The sequence below is a fragment of the Sciurus carolinensis genome, chromosome 4 (assembly GCF_902686445.1).
Source record: "Sciurus carolinensis chromosome 4, mSciCar1.2, whole genome shotgun sequence".
Taxonomy (NCBI): Eukaryota; Metazoa; Chordata; class Mammalia; order Rodentia; family Sciuridae; genus Sciurus; species Sciurus carolinensis.
The window spans coordinates 113,951,390-113,966,884 of record NC_062216.1 but is presented as its reverse complement, the minus strand read 5'-3'; the positions used below and the strand labels follow the sequence as shown (position 1 = coordinate 113,966,884).

Genomic DNA, 15,495 nt, shown 5'->3' with positions numbered 1-15,495 from the left:
TCACAACTGCGGGCCTGGTTTGGGCCGGGGACTTGCTCGCCGAGCGTCCCCCTCCCCACGTCCTGGAAGTGGGGCGGGGGAGACCCTGGTGCCTGAATAATGCTTCTCTCCTAGCCTTTAGGGCTTGGGGTGCAGATGCCGAGGACCCCAGGTTGCCAAAGGCAGGAAAAAGAGGCCTGTGTGGGGCTTGGAGCTCAACCCAACTCACCCGGGCTCCCCCACCCCCACCCCAACGAAATCCTAAACGGCATTTTTTTTTCTTTATGGGTGTGTGTTGACTCGCGTGGGGAGCCCAGAGAGACTTCCCAGCCCCCAGCGCGATCAGGAGGAGAACTCGGAGACCGGGACTCGGCGCCCGGCTCCCGAAGAAGGCGAGTGCAGAGGACTGGGGGCTTGCAGGCGGCGGGCAGACGCGGGCGCGCTTGGAGCCTGCTCCAAGCCGGCGGCTGAGCGAATTAACAGAAACGCTGATATAAACTTTTAAAAATAATATGTTTTATTAAATATTCGAGAACGGATCCAGAGGTCGGATTTATACAGGAGGGTAACACGAGGGGATTTATTTATTTATTTTCTCCTACTGGCTAAACAAACGTTCATTCACTTTTTTTTTCTTTTTGTAATCTTCCCTCTTTTTTCCCTTTTTTAAAATGAGATCGGAACACTGAGGGTTCTAAACATAAATATAAATACAGAGACCACAAATACAGCTAAAAATATTCACACAGAAACGGTCACAGTTTGTAATATGCCATAATGACCCCCAGGAATATTTAAATACAATTTGCCTGGGCTGGGCATTTGCTGGGGCAGAGGGGCCGGGCAGGGGTTGCGGGGAGGCCCTGGGGGTTGCTCTGGGGCCCAGGCGCGCCCTCCTTGGGCCTCCGGTTCTCCCGGGCTGCCAGGCCAGGCCCTAAGGCCCGGGAACAGAGGCCCCAGGCCCGAGAGCCCGCTCTGGGCGCGGGGGTGGGGGGTAGGGAACGTCCAGGGACTGGTGGGGGGAGTCAAGTCCTCATTTGGAGGGAAATCTGTGGAGTCTGAAGCGAGGTTCAGGGACTAAGAGCCCCCAAGGCCTGGGCGGGGAAAGGGGCCTGCAGACAAGCTGAGAAGGAGCTAGCAAGGAAGCTAGGAAGAGGAGGCGCATGGTGAAGAGTTGTGCGGTGAGGGAGGGGGTCCAGAACTGACTTTCAGGTCCACGTTTGACTCCCTAATTTTGTTTTAGGGAGTCAAAACACATCAATTGTGCCAGTGATAAATACAGAGTGTGTGATTAGGGGAGAGTTGGGGTAAGCAAGGGAGAAGGAAAGAGAGGGGTGGCAAGGACAGTCCTGGTCACTCTTTCTGCTTCTCCTCTTCTGTCTCTTCTCGTTTTTCCTCTTTTCCTCCCAGGCTGTCAGCTGCGGCCCCTCCGCCGCCCCCTGAAAGCGTGGACGTGAGATTAGATTCTTTTTTCCACTTCATCCTGCGATTCTGGAACCAGATTTTGATCTGCCGCTCGGTCAGGCAGAGCGCATTAGCGATCTCGATGCGCCGGCGCCGTGTTAGGTAGCGGTTGAAGTGAAATTCCTTCTCCAGTTCCAGGGTCTGGTACCGCGAGTAGATCTGGCGGCCGCGCCTCCGGTCTGCTCCATAGCCGACCCCTAGAGATCCGGGCACAAAACACACTAAAAACAATCAGCAAGGCGTCCTCTGCAGAGGATTCCCCCTAGCCAAGTCCTGACCCTCCCAACTTGGCCTGCAGCTCGCGACCCCTCGGGGTCTAGTCTTCTTTTGCCCTGCCCCACCCCCACTGGGGGTACAGCCTAGGGCCCCAACTTCATTCAGTCCTCCCTCAGGGTGGGAGATGCATGTCCCAAAGAAAGGTGGGGGCGGGGCAAAAACCAGGCAGAAAGCTGCCAGCCTAAAATCTGATTTTTGAAAAATCTCAAATGCTTGGGTAAGGGCCCCATTTCTCAAAGACTGGGCTCCACACCTTCCCAAGCACTCTAGCTCCTTAAAAAGTTCTCCCCACTTCTCTGCCCTCTCCTCTCCCCCTCCCTTCTCCTCAGCCTAACTCGACTTTGGGGCTCCCCCACCCATTGCCCCATTCCTCTCATTCCCTACCCTGTTCCTTCCCCCCTCAGCTCGCCTTGGAGCCCTCCAATCCACCAGGGGCTGAGGGGGCCTGGCCCCAGTGAGCCAGCGCGGGAGGCAAGCAGAGGGGGCAGAAGAGGGGGCCCTGTCTCGGCGTCGGCGAGGAGACGAGCGTGATTGTTTTTATGGGGCCATAAAAAACTCTCTCCGCCCGTTCTTCTAGGGAAGCCGGTCATAAAGCCAGTTCAGTTTATTTAATTTATATCTCGGAGCTGTAAAACTCACCACTGTGCGAATTCATTCGCTGCATCCAGGGGTAAATCTGGATACTGGCTTTCTGGTCCTGGGGCGCAGTCCTGCCCTGCTCAGAACTAAAATCCTGAGCGATAGAGGTCTGTGTGTTATGTCCTAAGGTGTTTTGTCTGCAGTTTGAGAGCATGTCTTTCTCCTGGTAAAAGGAATTAGATCCATAGTCATACGGCCCCCGGCTGGAACTGAACACGACATTCTCCTGTGGCGAATAAAAGGGAGTCGAGTAGATCCGGTTCTGGGCAACGGCTGCTCCATAGGTCGAGAAATGCCTCACTGGATCATAGGCGGTGGAATTGAGGGCGACGTTAGGGAGGACGTCCTGGCCCCCGGCGAGGTGGCAGGATAAGGAAGGGTTAGTGAAGTAGGAATTCATCCCTTTGCCTTTACCTGGTCGGGCTATGATTTCTTTAATATTTATTTCTGTCTCCAGTTTGTACTCGGAACTAGATGGTTATAGGGACGGCTCCAATCCAGGACAGACAAAATGACAAAGTCAGCTGACCCCCTTCCAGCCAATCGCAAGCCAGATGTCAAGAAGGGGGAAAAAAATCGCTTCTGCTTCTGTTGATTCCCTAGTTGAGACTAAGTGTGTGATTTGAAAGTAAGACCTGGGTTTCTTTTTAAAAATATTTATGTGGAGAACTGGTTTGGGGGTGAAGGAGGAGGTGCATGTCCATGAACAGGACCTTAGGACCCAGGGAAGGAGAGATGTACTACTCCCAGGAAATCTCAGACCCAGATAACTTTGCCCTGCTGTAGCCAGAGCCTGGGCCAGAGAAATCCCTGTATTTTCAACCTGATTTCATCTTTTATATCTTCCTCCTTCTAAAAATACATCCTGTTTTCTTCATGGGAGGAATTCTCTCCCAGCTCAGGGAGGGTTCTCAGAAATCCTACAAGAAATCGTGGTTGACACTCCATGGGGTGAGTCTCCATCACTAAAGTGGTATATTTTTGCCCAGTAATTTAAAAAATCAAAAGAAAAAAGAAATTTCATAAAACATGGTTCCCAGAGGAAAGAGAGTGTGACTGAGAGTTTTGGGTGTAGAGGGAATATGGGGAGCAATTAGGTTTAAAGAGGTGAGAGTGAGATTGCAGGGTACAGTGACTGAGCTTAAGTGGGCAAAGGAAGCACACATCTGTTCTCCTCTGCCTCCTTATCCCCCTTCTGCCTTCTCCTCAGGACCCTCTTGAGGAAATGCTAGCAACATTTTTGCCTACAGGGGAAAATGTATAAAAATACAACAGAAAGGGAGATAAAGAAGTAAAAAGTGGGAGAGAGAGAGAGAGAAGAGAAGAAAGAAAACTCCGAGAGTCTTTCTAGAGACATCAACCCCTGTTTATGTTGGTGAGAATTTATGATTTGGAGCCAGGCAGGGCCGGTGGGGTAATTCACATAGGATCCAGTCTGGAAGAGGAGAGAAGACTGGTGGGGCTCTGATGAACAGTTAGCTTCATGAAGCTCAAGCCCCTGCACAAGTCAGAAACCCCTACCCGCTCCGGATTCACTGCCCTGCCACGGGAGGCGCCCCTGGACCTGAGTTCTGATGCCTGAGGATTCTAGCAGAGTGATCCTGGGGAACTCTTGCCCAAGTGCCAGTCACCCCTGGACTCTCAGCAGGCTCTACCTCCTTTTTTCCCCCACCTTGGGGCTGAGAGGAAGACAGAGATGGTTAGAAAAATTAAGCCTGGGTCACAGGCTTAAGACAGCTGCAGTGGGCGAACTGAAACTACGGAAGGTGTGGGGTTTGCCCCTTTTAAATTCAAACCTAATTTGGTATCACGACATAGGCTAAAAATGCTTGGAGTCGACAAAAAGGGGGCGGTAGGGCGTATGCAGGAATCAATGAAAGCTTATATTTTCCCCCTCACTTTTTTTTTGGGGGGGGGGGGCGGTAACTGGCTATAACAAGAACCCGGATGTCGCCGGTTTTTATGATCTTTTCCTTCTGTGTAACAAAGCGAAGTAATCAATGGGTAGCAATAAAGCCATAAACGGGACTATGCTGGGAAAAAAACTCATTTATTCATCTTCTGTAACGTTAAGGTTTCCCTGGAGTGTCGCTAGGGGGGAAAAATAAAGTTTCAAACCCAAAAGCAGACAGTGTATAGGAGCTGGTGCAGACAACATGTTAGTTAATACATGAACCTCGTTAGGGGGTTGAAGAGTCGTACTGCAAGACAATTTGTGTTGGCTTTAAAAAAAATTCAGTCCCCATCCTTCAGAAAGGAGGGAAATTGGTTGGCATTTAGAAGGGTGAGTAGGGGAAAGATCCCCATAATTATAAAGGTTTCTCCCCTTGGACTACACTTTCTTCTTCCCATGGAGATGAAGGTGAAAGGGTAGAGGAGGACGCTTACATTAAGAAGGGAATTTTAAGAGAAGTTATCTCATTTTGGGGTGATATGGCAGGTACACATAGACATGAGTATGAGGAGTTACTTTTTTTTCTTGAATCCAGCTGTCCTCGAATTCGTAGCATGCCTGGGCAGAGGTTTTCAACAGCTGGCTGGGGCTTTAGTTTCCCTGGAGGGCAAGAGGTAGGGGGGAGAGAGAACAAGGGGAGGGAGTACCCTAGTGCTGGAATAGGAAACAAGTCAGCACCCCTGGATGCAAGTAGCCTCTTTCAGAGTTCCCAGCCTCCTTTCTGCCCTGAGGTTAGCGGTGTAACAAGTAGAAGAGGCCGGAAGAAAGAGTAAACCACCCCCCCCCCATTTCAAAGCGAAATTGCTAGAGGGATAAATCATGTCAGTGATATTTCCTTCAAGATATTAAATTGTTGCAATGTACAACAAATTGAATGATGGAAGATAGGATGTCTTAATGAGATTTCGCTTTCAATGAGTGTTGATTTTCTATGTATTTTAAGATCTCTTTTATGGATGGGTGGGAGGGAGGGATTTAGACAGAAAGAAGGGGCTTCTTGGGGAAGCATTGCTACAGCCCCCCAGCAAAGGTGCTTGAGTTTCCTTGAGGCCATCCTTAACCAGATCCGGAGAGGAAAGGGACCCAGAGTTGGGGAGATTCTCTTTTGGGGCCTAAAGGCGGTGGGCTTGGGGGTGGTGATCTGAGGAACAGAAAGTAAGTCTCAGGCCCTGAAAGTTAAGTGTTTTATTACATCCCTAAACAGAGGGCAGAGACTGAAAGGTCTCGCGGATTTATAATGAACAGAAACCAGCTGCTGGGGAAAAAAAGGCAGAAATGCTGGAGGGGGGAGAAAAGGGGTAGCAGAAATACAAATACATTCACCCATTGCTTGAAGACTGTAGGCAAAATTAATTTCCAACACAGTTTCTTCCTCCATCACCTTCCGTTTCTGAGGAAAGAAACCTCCTTCTTTCAGTTAGATCTTTAATTATGCAGCTGAAATATGCTGGAAGGATTCGATCCAAGGGGGTAGAGTAGGTCAGATTAGCTCGATCTTCCCTACATTGGATTATATTTTCCTTTTCCCAGTTCATGTTAATTTTATTTTTTTTGGCAAAAGAATACTATCTGGAGGGGAGGAAACTGAAGCTTGAATTTTTCTAAATATATTTATATTTTCCTGTTAAATTTGTCTGAAAACAATTATGGAAACTCATCAGCAGAAGCAAGAACAGATGTTTTATTAAAACTGCAGTTGAGCTCTGTAAATATGCACAAGTCTTGGGAAGGAGGGAGCGAACTCATTCTTTGTTTCTATAAAACAAGCCTAGAGAAATCAGAGAACACCTCCCATCAGGCCGGCAGGTTTAGGAGCTTCTCTGGCTCCTCAGCTTTCAGAATTAGCCATTCGGAAGGGGCTTGGTGTCAAAAGCAGTTTTTTGCTTTCGGAGCTGTAATTAGCAGATTCAAAGACAGAATTCAAAAAAGCCAGAAAAGGATGAAGGGGGAAAGTTGGCACTCCCTGCTCCAGTCTTCCCCCTCCCCAATCCAAAACACATGCTTTCGGTGAGTACTAATTATAGGAGAGGAATTTACTGCCGGCGCCTTGGGCCTGAGTGGGGTGCAGTCACCGGCCTGGAGTACCCAGGGTTGAGGGTTACCTTGGAGCTGGGCATTTGGGGGTTTCCTAGGGTGCCTTTAGTCACTCACTCCTACTTGAGCCCTGCCGGGCTCTAGGCCAGGGAAAGGTTCGTAGCCCCTGTGACTGAACTGGGGAAAGAGTGGTGGGACTGCCCCCACCCCAGGCCTGAAGAGGTTCATGGGCAGGCCTTGCTTTGCCTGCCTTTTCTCTCCACTCTACTCTGGGAAATATGTTAATTTCTTGGGGAGGTACGTTTGAAGTGAACATGATGAGATCTGGAATTTTTATTTGGGGACAATCTTTTCCAAAGGTCCTCCTTAGTTTGTGTTCTGCAGGGCTCCTGTCTCTCCCCAGATCCCCCAACTATGCCAGGATGTTTGTGACTCACACACAGATACACACAGTCCATTCCTGGCTGCCTGCGCCACCAATTACAGCTTGGTGCCTTCGGGGTCTACTCAGGGACCCCAACACTGGAGCCACAGAACTCAGCTCTCCCTCGGCCTGGGTGCTTGGCTACTTGGAGGCTACTGCAGCTACCAGACCCTTACCTTCCACCACTCCTAATTCTAGTTTTCCAGAGCCAGAGAAGAGCTGTTGCCCCGCCGGCCCCTTTTGTGCCACTGGGTGAGGGCTGAAATCCCTCTTACAGAGAAAGCCGAGTTCCAATAATTGCTCAGCTCACCTCACAATTGAACTATTTGGTTAAGGCTTTGCTGTTCTGGAGTGACTGCTTAGCTGCCCAGTGGCATGTGATTAGATTTTTTTTTAATTTAAAATTAAAAAAAAATAAACCCTACTCAAATGCTTGGTGTTTTGTGTACAAGCTCCTTTGATCTCTGTGGAACCCTGAATAAAAGGATTGCAAAGAGAGCTTCGAAGTCTGTCAGAGAACCTGAACGAGGAGACTTTGGTGCTAGGGGACACCAAAGCAAAGCTCATCCAAGGTGTTTCCAGTTTCTCATAGATATTATAGTTTTCTGAGCACAGAGCCCCTCCATACACACACTGCATTCCAAAAAGGAACACTCTTACTCCTTTCAAAGTTCAGGCTTGCAGGCGCTTGGAGAAAAATGAAATTCGACACACCCAACCTGGAAATGGATTCCATATATAGGTGCTGATATTCTAGGAATAAGGTTCAAACTGGCCAGCTAAAGGGAGTCGGGGTCAGCAGTGAGCGGGGAAAGGGACCAGATGGGGCATGCTCAGCTGCTGAGAACTGCCTCAAACACCTCTGAGGCCTGTGTTGGTGACTACTTTTCTGAGAAGAGTTGAGAGACTGCCTGGGCTGTCTTTGCTTTATTGTAATTCAACAGAGAAGAAAGGTATATGGAGGGGATCTGCTAACTTACATCATATTTCCTTTTCTCCCTTTCTCTTTCCAGATCTGTCTGGCCTTGCTGGCACCCCACTTACTGCTGCTGCCAGCAGCAGATAACTGCCCCTCCCATTGGTGTTGGTCTGGCCTTTCAACTTACTTTTCTGGCTTACAGTTAGAAAGTAAAATAGGTCCCAAACATCTCTGCCCTTACACACTTAGTCCTGAGCCCCCTTCCGGTTCCATCTGGAAGAAATAATTTCTGGCTTTTGGGGCCTGGCCCTCAAGCCTCCCATCTTTATCATAAGCAGCTGAATATCAGCAGAAGAAGGGACTTGGGGACTTAGCACCTCAATCCCACTAGGAAGGGGGAGGCAGCTCAGATGCTTAGGGACATTCCAGGAGGGCAAAGCAAGTGTCCCAGTTTGGCCCAGGAAGAAAAATTAAAATCCTGAATATTCAGAATATTTTAGGGCCTCAAGAGGGTGTCAGACTATGAGGGAGGGGCAATAGGGGGTATGCTGCTCTGTGCCAGGTCAAAGGAGCCCCAACTTCCTGGTTTCTCTTATGCCTCTCAACATCCAAGCTTTGCTTTGACCCATTTTGGAGGTTTATGAGAATTGCAAAATTCAAGAACTTGGCATTTATGACATCACAGTGAATTGTCATATGGAAATTATAAATGTCATAAAAGTTAAGTACTTATGTACAGAAGGAGTTTAGTGTGTGGGTGCCCAACCTCCCCTCACTTTTCTTCCTTTCCTCCTCTTCTTTCCCTGGTCTAACTTCTCCTACTTGAAAATAAAATGTTATTATGTTCTGGAACAATAAGCCAGCAATGAAACATCACCCTCTTTTCCCCTATAAATAATTTTATCCTTTATTGTTTGCAGTTTTGAAAGAACCATTTAATCTGTGCTGGTGAAAAGAGGGAGAGAGATGGGGAGGGGGATTAATTTCAGGAACAAGAATATTACTTCAATGATACTCTTTTATATTTGATAGCCAGGAGCAAAATTAAAGGCGAACAGCAGCCTCTTCTACTCTACACCTGGCGGGATCGGAGATTTATAGGATCTTTAGCAAAGGGGCAATTTAATTTCGTAGGATTTGCTTAAATTCACTGCTATTTTGGGGGGCTGAGGAGAGCGAAGTGGGAAAAATGATATGCTTTATCTAGCTTACAAATCTACCAACATTACCCTGATTTAAAACCCAACAACCTGTGTCTCAGGGAAACTCCTGCAGAAAGGAATGGAGGAGTGCAGTGAGGGGGGCTCCACTTTCTCAGTGATTGTGGACCCCCCCTAACCAAGAGGTTACCAGGGGGAAGGAAGAAAAGCTAGCTGGAGGCAAGAGAAGGGCTGCTTGTGAGTCGGCCACCAGGACACCCGGAGGTTTATGGTGTCCCCATAATTCCCGACCCTTTAAACAGCTGCCCTGTTTTAGGACAATTTCTGCTTCCTCCCCTCAGAAAGGCAGAATGAGGAAGAGTGTTAGGGTGGGAGAAGGGTGCGGGAAAGGGGAGGGAGTTTGGGTTAGTGCCTCACTTTGTTCTTCTAGGCGAATTTGCTGGTTTGGCGGGTTTCTGACGCAGGGTGGCAGCAGACAAAACAAGTAAACAACTCACAGACACAATAAACAGGGGCGGCTGCAGCACCGTGGCAGAGGACGTGGGCTGGGTGAGGGGCACAGTCCTGGGGTAATGTCACCCCAGCGCCCCAGGTGGCCAAGGCTCGAAAGCCTGAGGCTGCCTGCAGTAAGCGGGGAAGGAAGGTGGGAAAGGCTGCGGGCCTCCCGGCACAGCAAGTCTAGACAGGAGGTTCTTGGGAGGAACCTGAGTGCCTTGGGAGCAGCAGAAAACCCCTCCAGCCCTGCTCCTGTTCTTACTTTCTTTTATAGGGCTTTCTACTGACATTTTTATTTCCCTCTGCTCTTGTCTTTTCATGGCCCCAGAAGCTGGAAAGGCTGGAAAGGAGGCCGATTAATTCCCAGTAGCGGCCCATACAGCAGGGCCCACAGGCAGCAGGGCCCAGTTTCCACTCCTGAAAAGTCTCCATCGGCCTTTTTTCTTAGCCTGGCCTTGCCTTGATCCAGGCTGCAGTCAGGCTTAAAATGCAAACCCACCAGTAACCAGATCCACATAGTTAGGGTGCCTCAGTTCTTAATTTGGCCCCTTAGAGCCACAGTCAAATCTGGGGTAGGATGGGGTGAGTGGCCAGAGCAAGCAGCAGGAGAGCAAGCACCCCTACTCCTTCTGGTTGGCTTTCTCCACTAGCCTCTTCAAGCAGCCTCGGCAACAGTCACCCCAGACCACTGCCCAGAGTCACCTCATTAACTACTCCAATCCCTTTGCCGCCCCAGTGAGGCTTCCGGCAGTGCCAGACTTCAGTCCTGGCTGTTGAGAACTGCTCAGAGGCCCACAATACCCACAAAACCCCTCACAGACCAGATGACTGGGTTCCCCTTGTAACAAAGTCTGTAAATTGCGGGAGTATGTAGGAAGGTGAGGAAGGAAAACAGAAGGAATTTAGTATTTCCCCAGTACAGCTGCACAGATAGCAAAAGCAGTAAGGTCAGAGAAAGCTCTTGTGGCATCTGTTGGTTATTGGAACCCGCATACTCCGATTCCAGCGCACACATATTCCAACAAAACAGTAGAGAGGGCCTCTTTTGTACACCAGGTGCTTCCATGAGCCCACTCTCATCTAGTGAGGGCTAACAAAATTTCGCACGCACATAAAACGGAGTTTGAGCAAATATAGGCATGGTAATATACAATTAACCACCAAGGAAATATGAGACTGCATATATTCATGCATAAGTCTGAGTCTGTACATTTGAGCCTGTATATACTAAATGCATAAAGTCACCACGCCTGGTTTCAGAACACAACATCCAACCAAACAAGGTTGCCTTCTCCAAACAAGGTCGCATTCTCCGTGGGGATCACAACTGACAGATCAAGGAGAGAAAGTGTTTGTTCTGCCCATTTCTCCTTAGCTAGGAACCCTGAATGTAACACAGAGGATGTGATTGCTGAACTAACAAAGCCACAGAAAGGGCAGGCCTGAGGGTGCCCAAAGGGTGGGTTTAGAGGAGAATGGGATACTGGGGCCCTGGGCTCTGGGGAAAGTTGCCAAACCCTGATCCACAGATCAGTGTCTCTGCCCAGCCTCAGCTCTGGGTGTGCAGAGTTCTTTTGCCAGATTCTATTATCAGCCACTATGGCTATTATTAGATAATCACAAACGAGCTCTCCTGCAGTGAGGACCATATCCACAGAGGATTTGGCCTGCAAAGAGCTGAGGGCTGCCACTGGGGGCTCCCCTGGTGCTTCCATTTGAGCACCAGAAAGGAAGAAAAAGAAGGGGAAGAAAAAACGAAAGTAACTGGGAAGCAGAGGACTAGCGTTGGGGTCTGGTTTCTCTCCTGGCCAGACCGGAAAATTGAAAAACCAGGGCCAGTCGCTGCTGCCTTGCTATCCCTGCATCCCTCTATTTCAGAAGGAGGGCTCTAGGGGTGAAGGGCATAGGTAAGATGGGGGCCTGCAGGACCCTGCCAAGGAAGGGGCAGTAAATTGATAAAGGACACTTCAGAATGGGGCGGTTAACCAGTCAACCTTGCAGTCTAGTACCCCCAAATCTCACTGTTAGCACATTCAATAGATCCCTGTAGGCCCAGCGAAATACCCCTGCTTTGCCCAGGCCCGCCCCTCTGATGGGAGGGGGGGGGGGTCCCGCTAATATCCCAGGTGAATCACCACTGGCCTGAAGAGCCTTCTCCGGAAACGCTTTTCTTTCTGGGAAAACAAAGGAGATTTGTGCCCCCCACCCCCCAACATCACTGCGGCCATCCACTGGGGCCAAGGGCGGACAAAATACAGGCGAAAGAGAAATAGAGGCCTCACCGGTCGGCGGTTCCCACAATACGCCAAGAGAAAGGCTCCCGTTTTCGGGCCTTCCGGGCCCCTCCACAGTCCCACTGTACTCCCCTTGCCCTTTTCAGGTCCCACAGACTCGAGTCCCGGCCGGCGCAGCCTGGTTCCCCGGGCGCCAGCCCCTGGGCCGTGCCTGCGCCGCGGGAGAGCGCGCGGCAGCCGGAGCAGGCGGCGGGCTGGGCCCATTTGGGGAGAGCCAAGCGCTTTTCTCGATCGTAAACAAGGAACGCGAAATTAGCCCTCGGCAGACGCCTCTGCCGACACACCAGTCCTATTGGGGGTGGGGAGTGGGAAGGGGGAGAGAAAATGCCATTTCTTCCCCCGGGAGAATACCTCAGAGGCCTTTATGTCGACTGCGAAAGGGGAATTTTGGGGGGGCAGGAGAGGAAGGGAAAGGGATTGTGGGGGGAGGGGAGAGAAGATTCACCGTCGTCAGCTCGGGGGCCCAGGGGGTCTGATTTGAATGCAGTCGAATCTTATTTTTTAACAATTTGATGAAAATGGGTTTTCTCCCCCTTCCTAACCCCCCCACCTCAGGCGACCGGTCAGGGTTTAACAGGAAATCGAGGAGCGCTCCCCTCCCCCACGCGGGCTTGGCGCAGAATCCCAGTCACGACGCTGGGAGAGGATGGGGGGGAGTATGTTGGCCCGGATTGAAGGTGAGCCTGGCCCCAGACTCTCGAACCTCATCAGGAGTATGCTCCCTCCCCAACTCTTGGGTGTGTCTGCTTGGGTGTGTAAGCATTTGCATGTGCGTCGCTCTTTATAAACAGAAACTCAACATATAGGGCTGCCTTGGACCCAGGCCGGGGAGCGGGGCGGGGTCATACATCACAGTGCAACACATTCAGGGCCACGTACATTTGGAAGAAATTAAGCCACTGTGTTATGAAACCATATGTGTCAGGTTAAGTCTACACAACACGCCATTAGCACCAATTATTAGGAAGATCCTGAGCGCCCGGGACTCTCCCGACCACCCTATTCTGACGCCGCTACCGCAGGATTCGACCATCCTCACTGCCTCCACAGCACCCAGGAGGCCCTGCCATCGAGGCCTGTCCTGTGCCCGTTCAGCCTAGGGCCTTCTCAGTTCCCACCTCCGCCCGGGACCGGGCAGATCCTAGCCTAGAGCAGCCATGCGAGGCGGGTGAAGCTGTTCAATGGGTATCCCGATGGAGTGGCCGCGGTTGGGAATGGAGGGCGCCGGCTCCCAGATGGGAACTCGGATAGGCCTCTTTCCTCCGAGCACAAGATGGCTTTTGAGTACTGCATCCCCAACCCCCACCCTCTACCCTCCACCCGCAGTGCAGGGCACCTCCCATCCTTCCATCCGCCAGGGTAGGGGCGGGAGCAGGGGGGTGGGCAGACGCTCTCCCTTCGGCTGACGCGCACCAGCCACTAGCCTCCTCCTTAATTGCCAATTAACAGGCGCTGCCGCCCGCCTAGCTGCGCTCGCTTCCTGCTCTGCGGCCCAGCCCTGGGCCCACACTGCGCATGTGTGAGCTCCTTCGGTCGCTCTCTGCGGGAGGGAGGGGGCTGTTCGACAGGGAGGGGGTTCTGGAAAGTTTGTTTGGGGGCTGGGGGGCTCTTTTGCTCTGGGGGCAATGGGCGCAGCCTACAGGTTCTCGCTCCTGCGCTGGGGTTTGAGCTTCCAGACCCCTCCGTCCCAGTCCCATTAGCCAAGAGTAGCAGATCTATAATAAACAGGTACAGACACAGTGGGCATCAGGCAGAGGGCCCGCGCCCTCTAGACCCCAGGCTTCGCCCCACAGGAAAAATCCTCCTGCCCCCGACCCTCAACTTCGGCGCACAGTGACATCAGGATAACACATTTGCCCCACTACCAGTTACCAGTATTCCAGTTTAACCCCATCTACTCCCCACTTTTACTCCCCATAATCACCCACGCGCCCACCCTTCCACCAGCCCCCTCGCCTCTCTAACCAAGACAAGCCGCTGCTGCCCTTATCTTAAAACCGCCACCCAGCTACGGACCATTAGTTACATATTTGAACCAATAAGAAAACACTTACCGGGCGCTGCTGTCACTCTCCCTCTCCCTCTCTCTCTCTGCCTCTCTCTCTCCCACTCTCTGTCTTTCTCGTCTTCCCTCATTCTGTGCCGCTGCCGAGCCTGTTTCAGCTCCACACACACACATATACTTTATATAAATTAAAATAAAAAAGAATAGTCCTGATCATCAAGAAAAAAAAAAAAATAAAATTAAGGAGAGTTGCAGGAAGGGGTCAGGAGAGAGAGCCTAGGAGAGGGGAGGGGTGGAGGCATCTGCAGCTCCCTATCTCAACTCCTGTTCCCGCATTCCTCCTGCCCCTTGGGGGCCAGAGGGTCGGGTAGAGAGAGGGAGATGCCCTCAACTCCTGCCTCTCCCCTCTCATTCCCGACCTCCCCAGGTGCCCCCAGCTTCCGGCAACTCCACCTGGGAGGAAAAAAATTAAATGGGGCGAAAATAATTATTAATCAGATTAATAAAAAAATACTGATAATGAAGGCAGCGCCCAGCGCAGGTTTCCCTGGCAATGGTTAGGCTCTTACAGGGAGGACTGTTCTGCGGAGCGCTCGGAACGGACAAACCACAATAAAAAGTTCACGTTCATGGATGGAATCCACATGACTTCTTGTGGCCAATCCAACTTGTGAGTCGATCGTAAACTTTTATTACTCAGCTGTAAATTTTCTGCAAACAACCGGGAATGCGATGCATTTGTGTAGCGTGTGCAAATGGGCGCCGCGGTCGCCATGTTTACCCAATTCTCTCAGAAAGGGAGCATCCCCCCCGACCCCCATCCCACCCCCACCCATCGCCCACTCCCCAAGGGCCCGCTGCTCCTGGCGAGTACAGGAAGAGCAGGGAGGGGATGCAGGGAGGAAAGAAGGAAGGGTTCAGGAGCTGGGGGTCCGCTGCCTTCTCCTGCTGTGCCGAATTTTAAAATAGTTTCCTTAATAAATGGAGGTAATAAGGTTGTATCTGGGGGAATCGAAGCTATGCTAAGATTTGTAGCCTTGAGGCAGTGAGGGTTGGTGAAGGTAAGGAACTGAACTAGCATACCCTCCCTAACCTTACCATTTTTTCTAGGATAAAACTGACATCCTTCCTACCGGGGTTCCCTCACAAACTCCCACTCCACCCCAGACAAGAACAGTAGTTCCCAGGCCACTGACAGTCTCCCAACCAAGCCTGCCCTGGACATGGTCTAAAGAGCCTAGAGGGCTAGACCAGCCCTGAACAGTCCTGTGGGAGCAGCAGGAGGGGTGAGAGTTTGGAGCTCCAGAATTCTCAAAGCAACCCTCATCTCCAGGTCCCTGTCTGAGACAGAATGACATTTCTCCCCAAGACCATCCCTAACATCTGGTCTCCTCATTTCCTAGGTCCTCAATGCAGCTTAATCACAAACATTTTAGAGTTAACAACAAAATTAAAGCCCAAGATCTTGGTCCCCATTTCCTTTTACTTTGAGGCACAAGGCAATTTTAAGCCTTTTCAATTTTGTCAGGTTGTCCACATCCATCTGCCTTTTTCCGAAAAAAAAAAAAAAAAAATCTGGTTTGGTGTCCTAGCAGCTGGAAGGTGCTTCTGAGGCCTTGAAAGATAAACCTTTTACTGTCCTGAATGCTACCTTTGATACTAGAATTCTGAGCATCCCATTTATCCAGACCCCTAATTTTGGTGGTAAGCCTAATGTAGGGATACAGAATAAATTCCCCCCTATAGACTATATTCTGGTGCATTGCAGCCTAGCCATCTCTCCCCACTGACTGGAGATTTGAAGGCCGGCAGCTTTCCCCTTGGTCCAACATGGGAACTGGCATGGGAATCT

General features: G+C 50.7%; 2 protein-coding genes across 6 annotated transcripts in view; both read right to left on the bottom strand.

Moving 5' to 3' along the window:
- The window catches only part of Hoxc4 (homeobox C4), a 60,137-nt gene that overhangs the window by 24,033 nt on the left and 20,609 nt on the right, over positions 1-15,495 (bottom strand). The window contains exon 1 of one of the 2 annotated variants that reach the window (XM_047548117.1): positions 13,693-13,818. The exons of the other annotated variant lie outside the window; for it this stretch is intronic. The gene's annotated coding sequence lies outside the window, so the exon portion shown is untranslated. Of the gene's footprint in view, positions 1-13,692; positions 13,819-15,495 lie in introns of those variants that run through there. 2 annotated transcript variants of the gene reach the window in all.
- On the bottom strand, positions 474-13,825 carry Hoxc6 (homeobox C6). Of its 4 annotated transcripts, none has more exons than XM_047548123.1 (3): positions 13,693-13,825; positions 2,359-2,704; positions 474-1,640 (listed from the first exon to the last, which is right to left on the bottom strand). In XM_047548123.1, exons 2-3 carry the CDS (start codon positions 2,510-2,512, stop codon positions 1,333-1,335), a joined length of 462 nt encoding a protein of 153 aa, XP_047404079.1. In that variant the 5' UTR covers positions 2,513-2,704; positions 13,693-13,825; the 3' UTR covers positions 474-1,332. The 4 variants fall into 4 exon arrangements, with proteins under 4 accessions (XP_047404079.1, XP_047404080.1, XP_047404078.1 ...); XM_047548124.1 differs by having other exon boundaries at positions 2,359-2,584; positions 13,693-13,726; XM_047548122.1 differs by lacking the exon at positions 13,693-13,825 and adding an exon at positions 11,627-12,119 and having other exon boundaries at positions 2,359-2,584.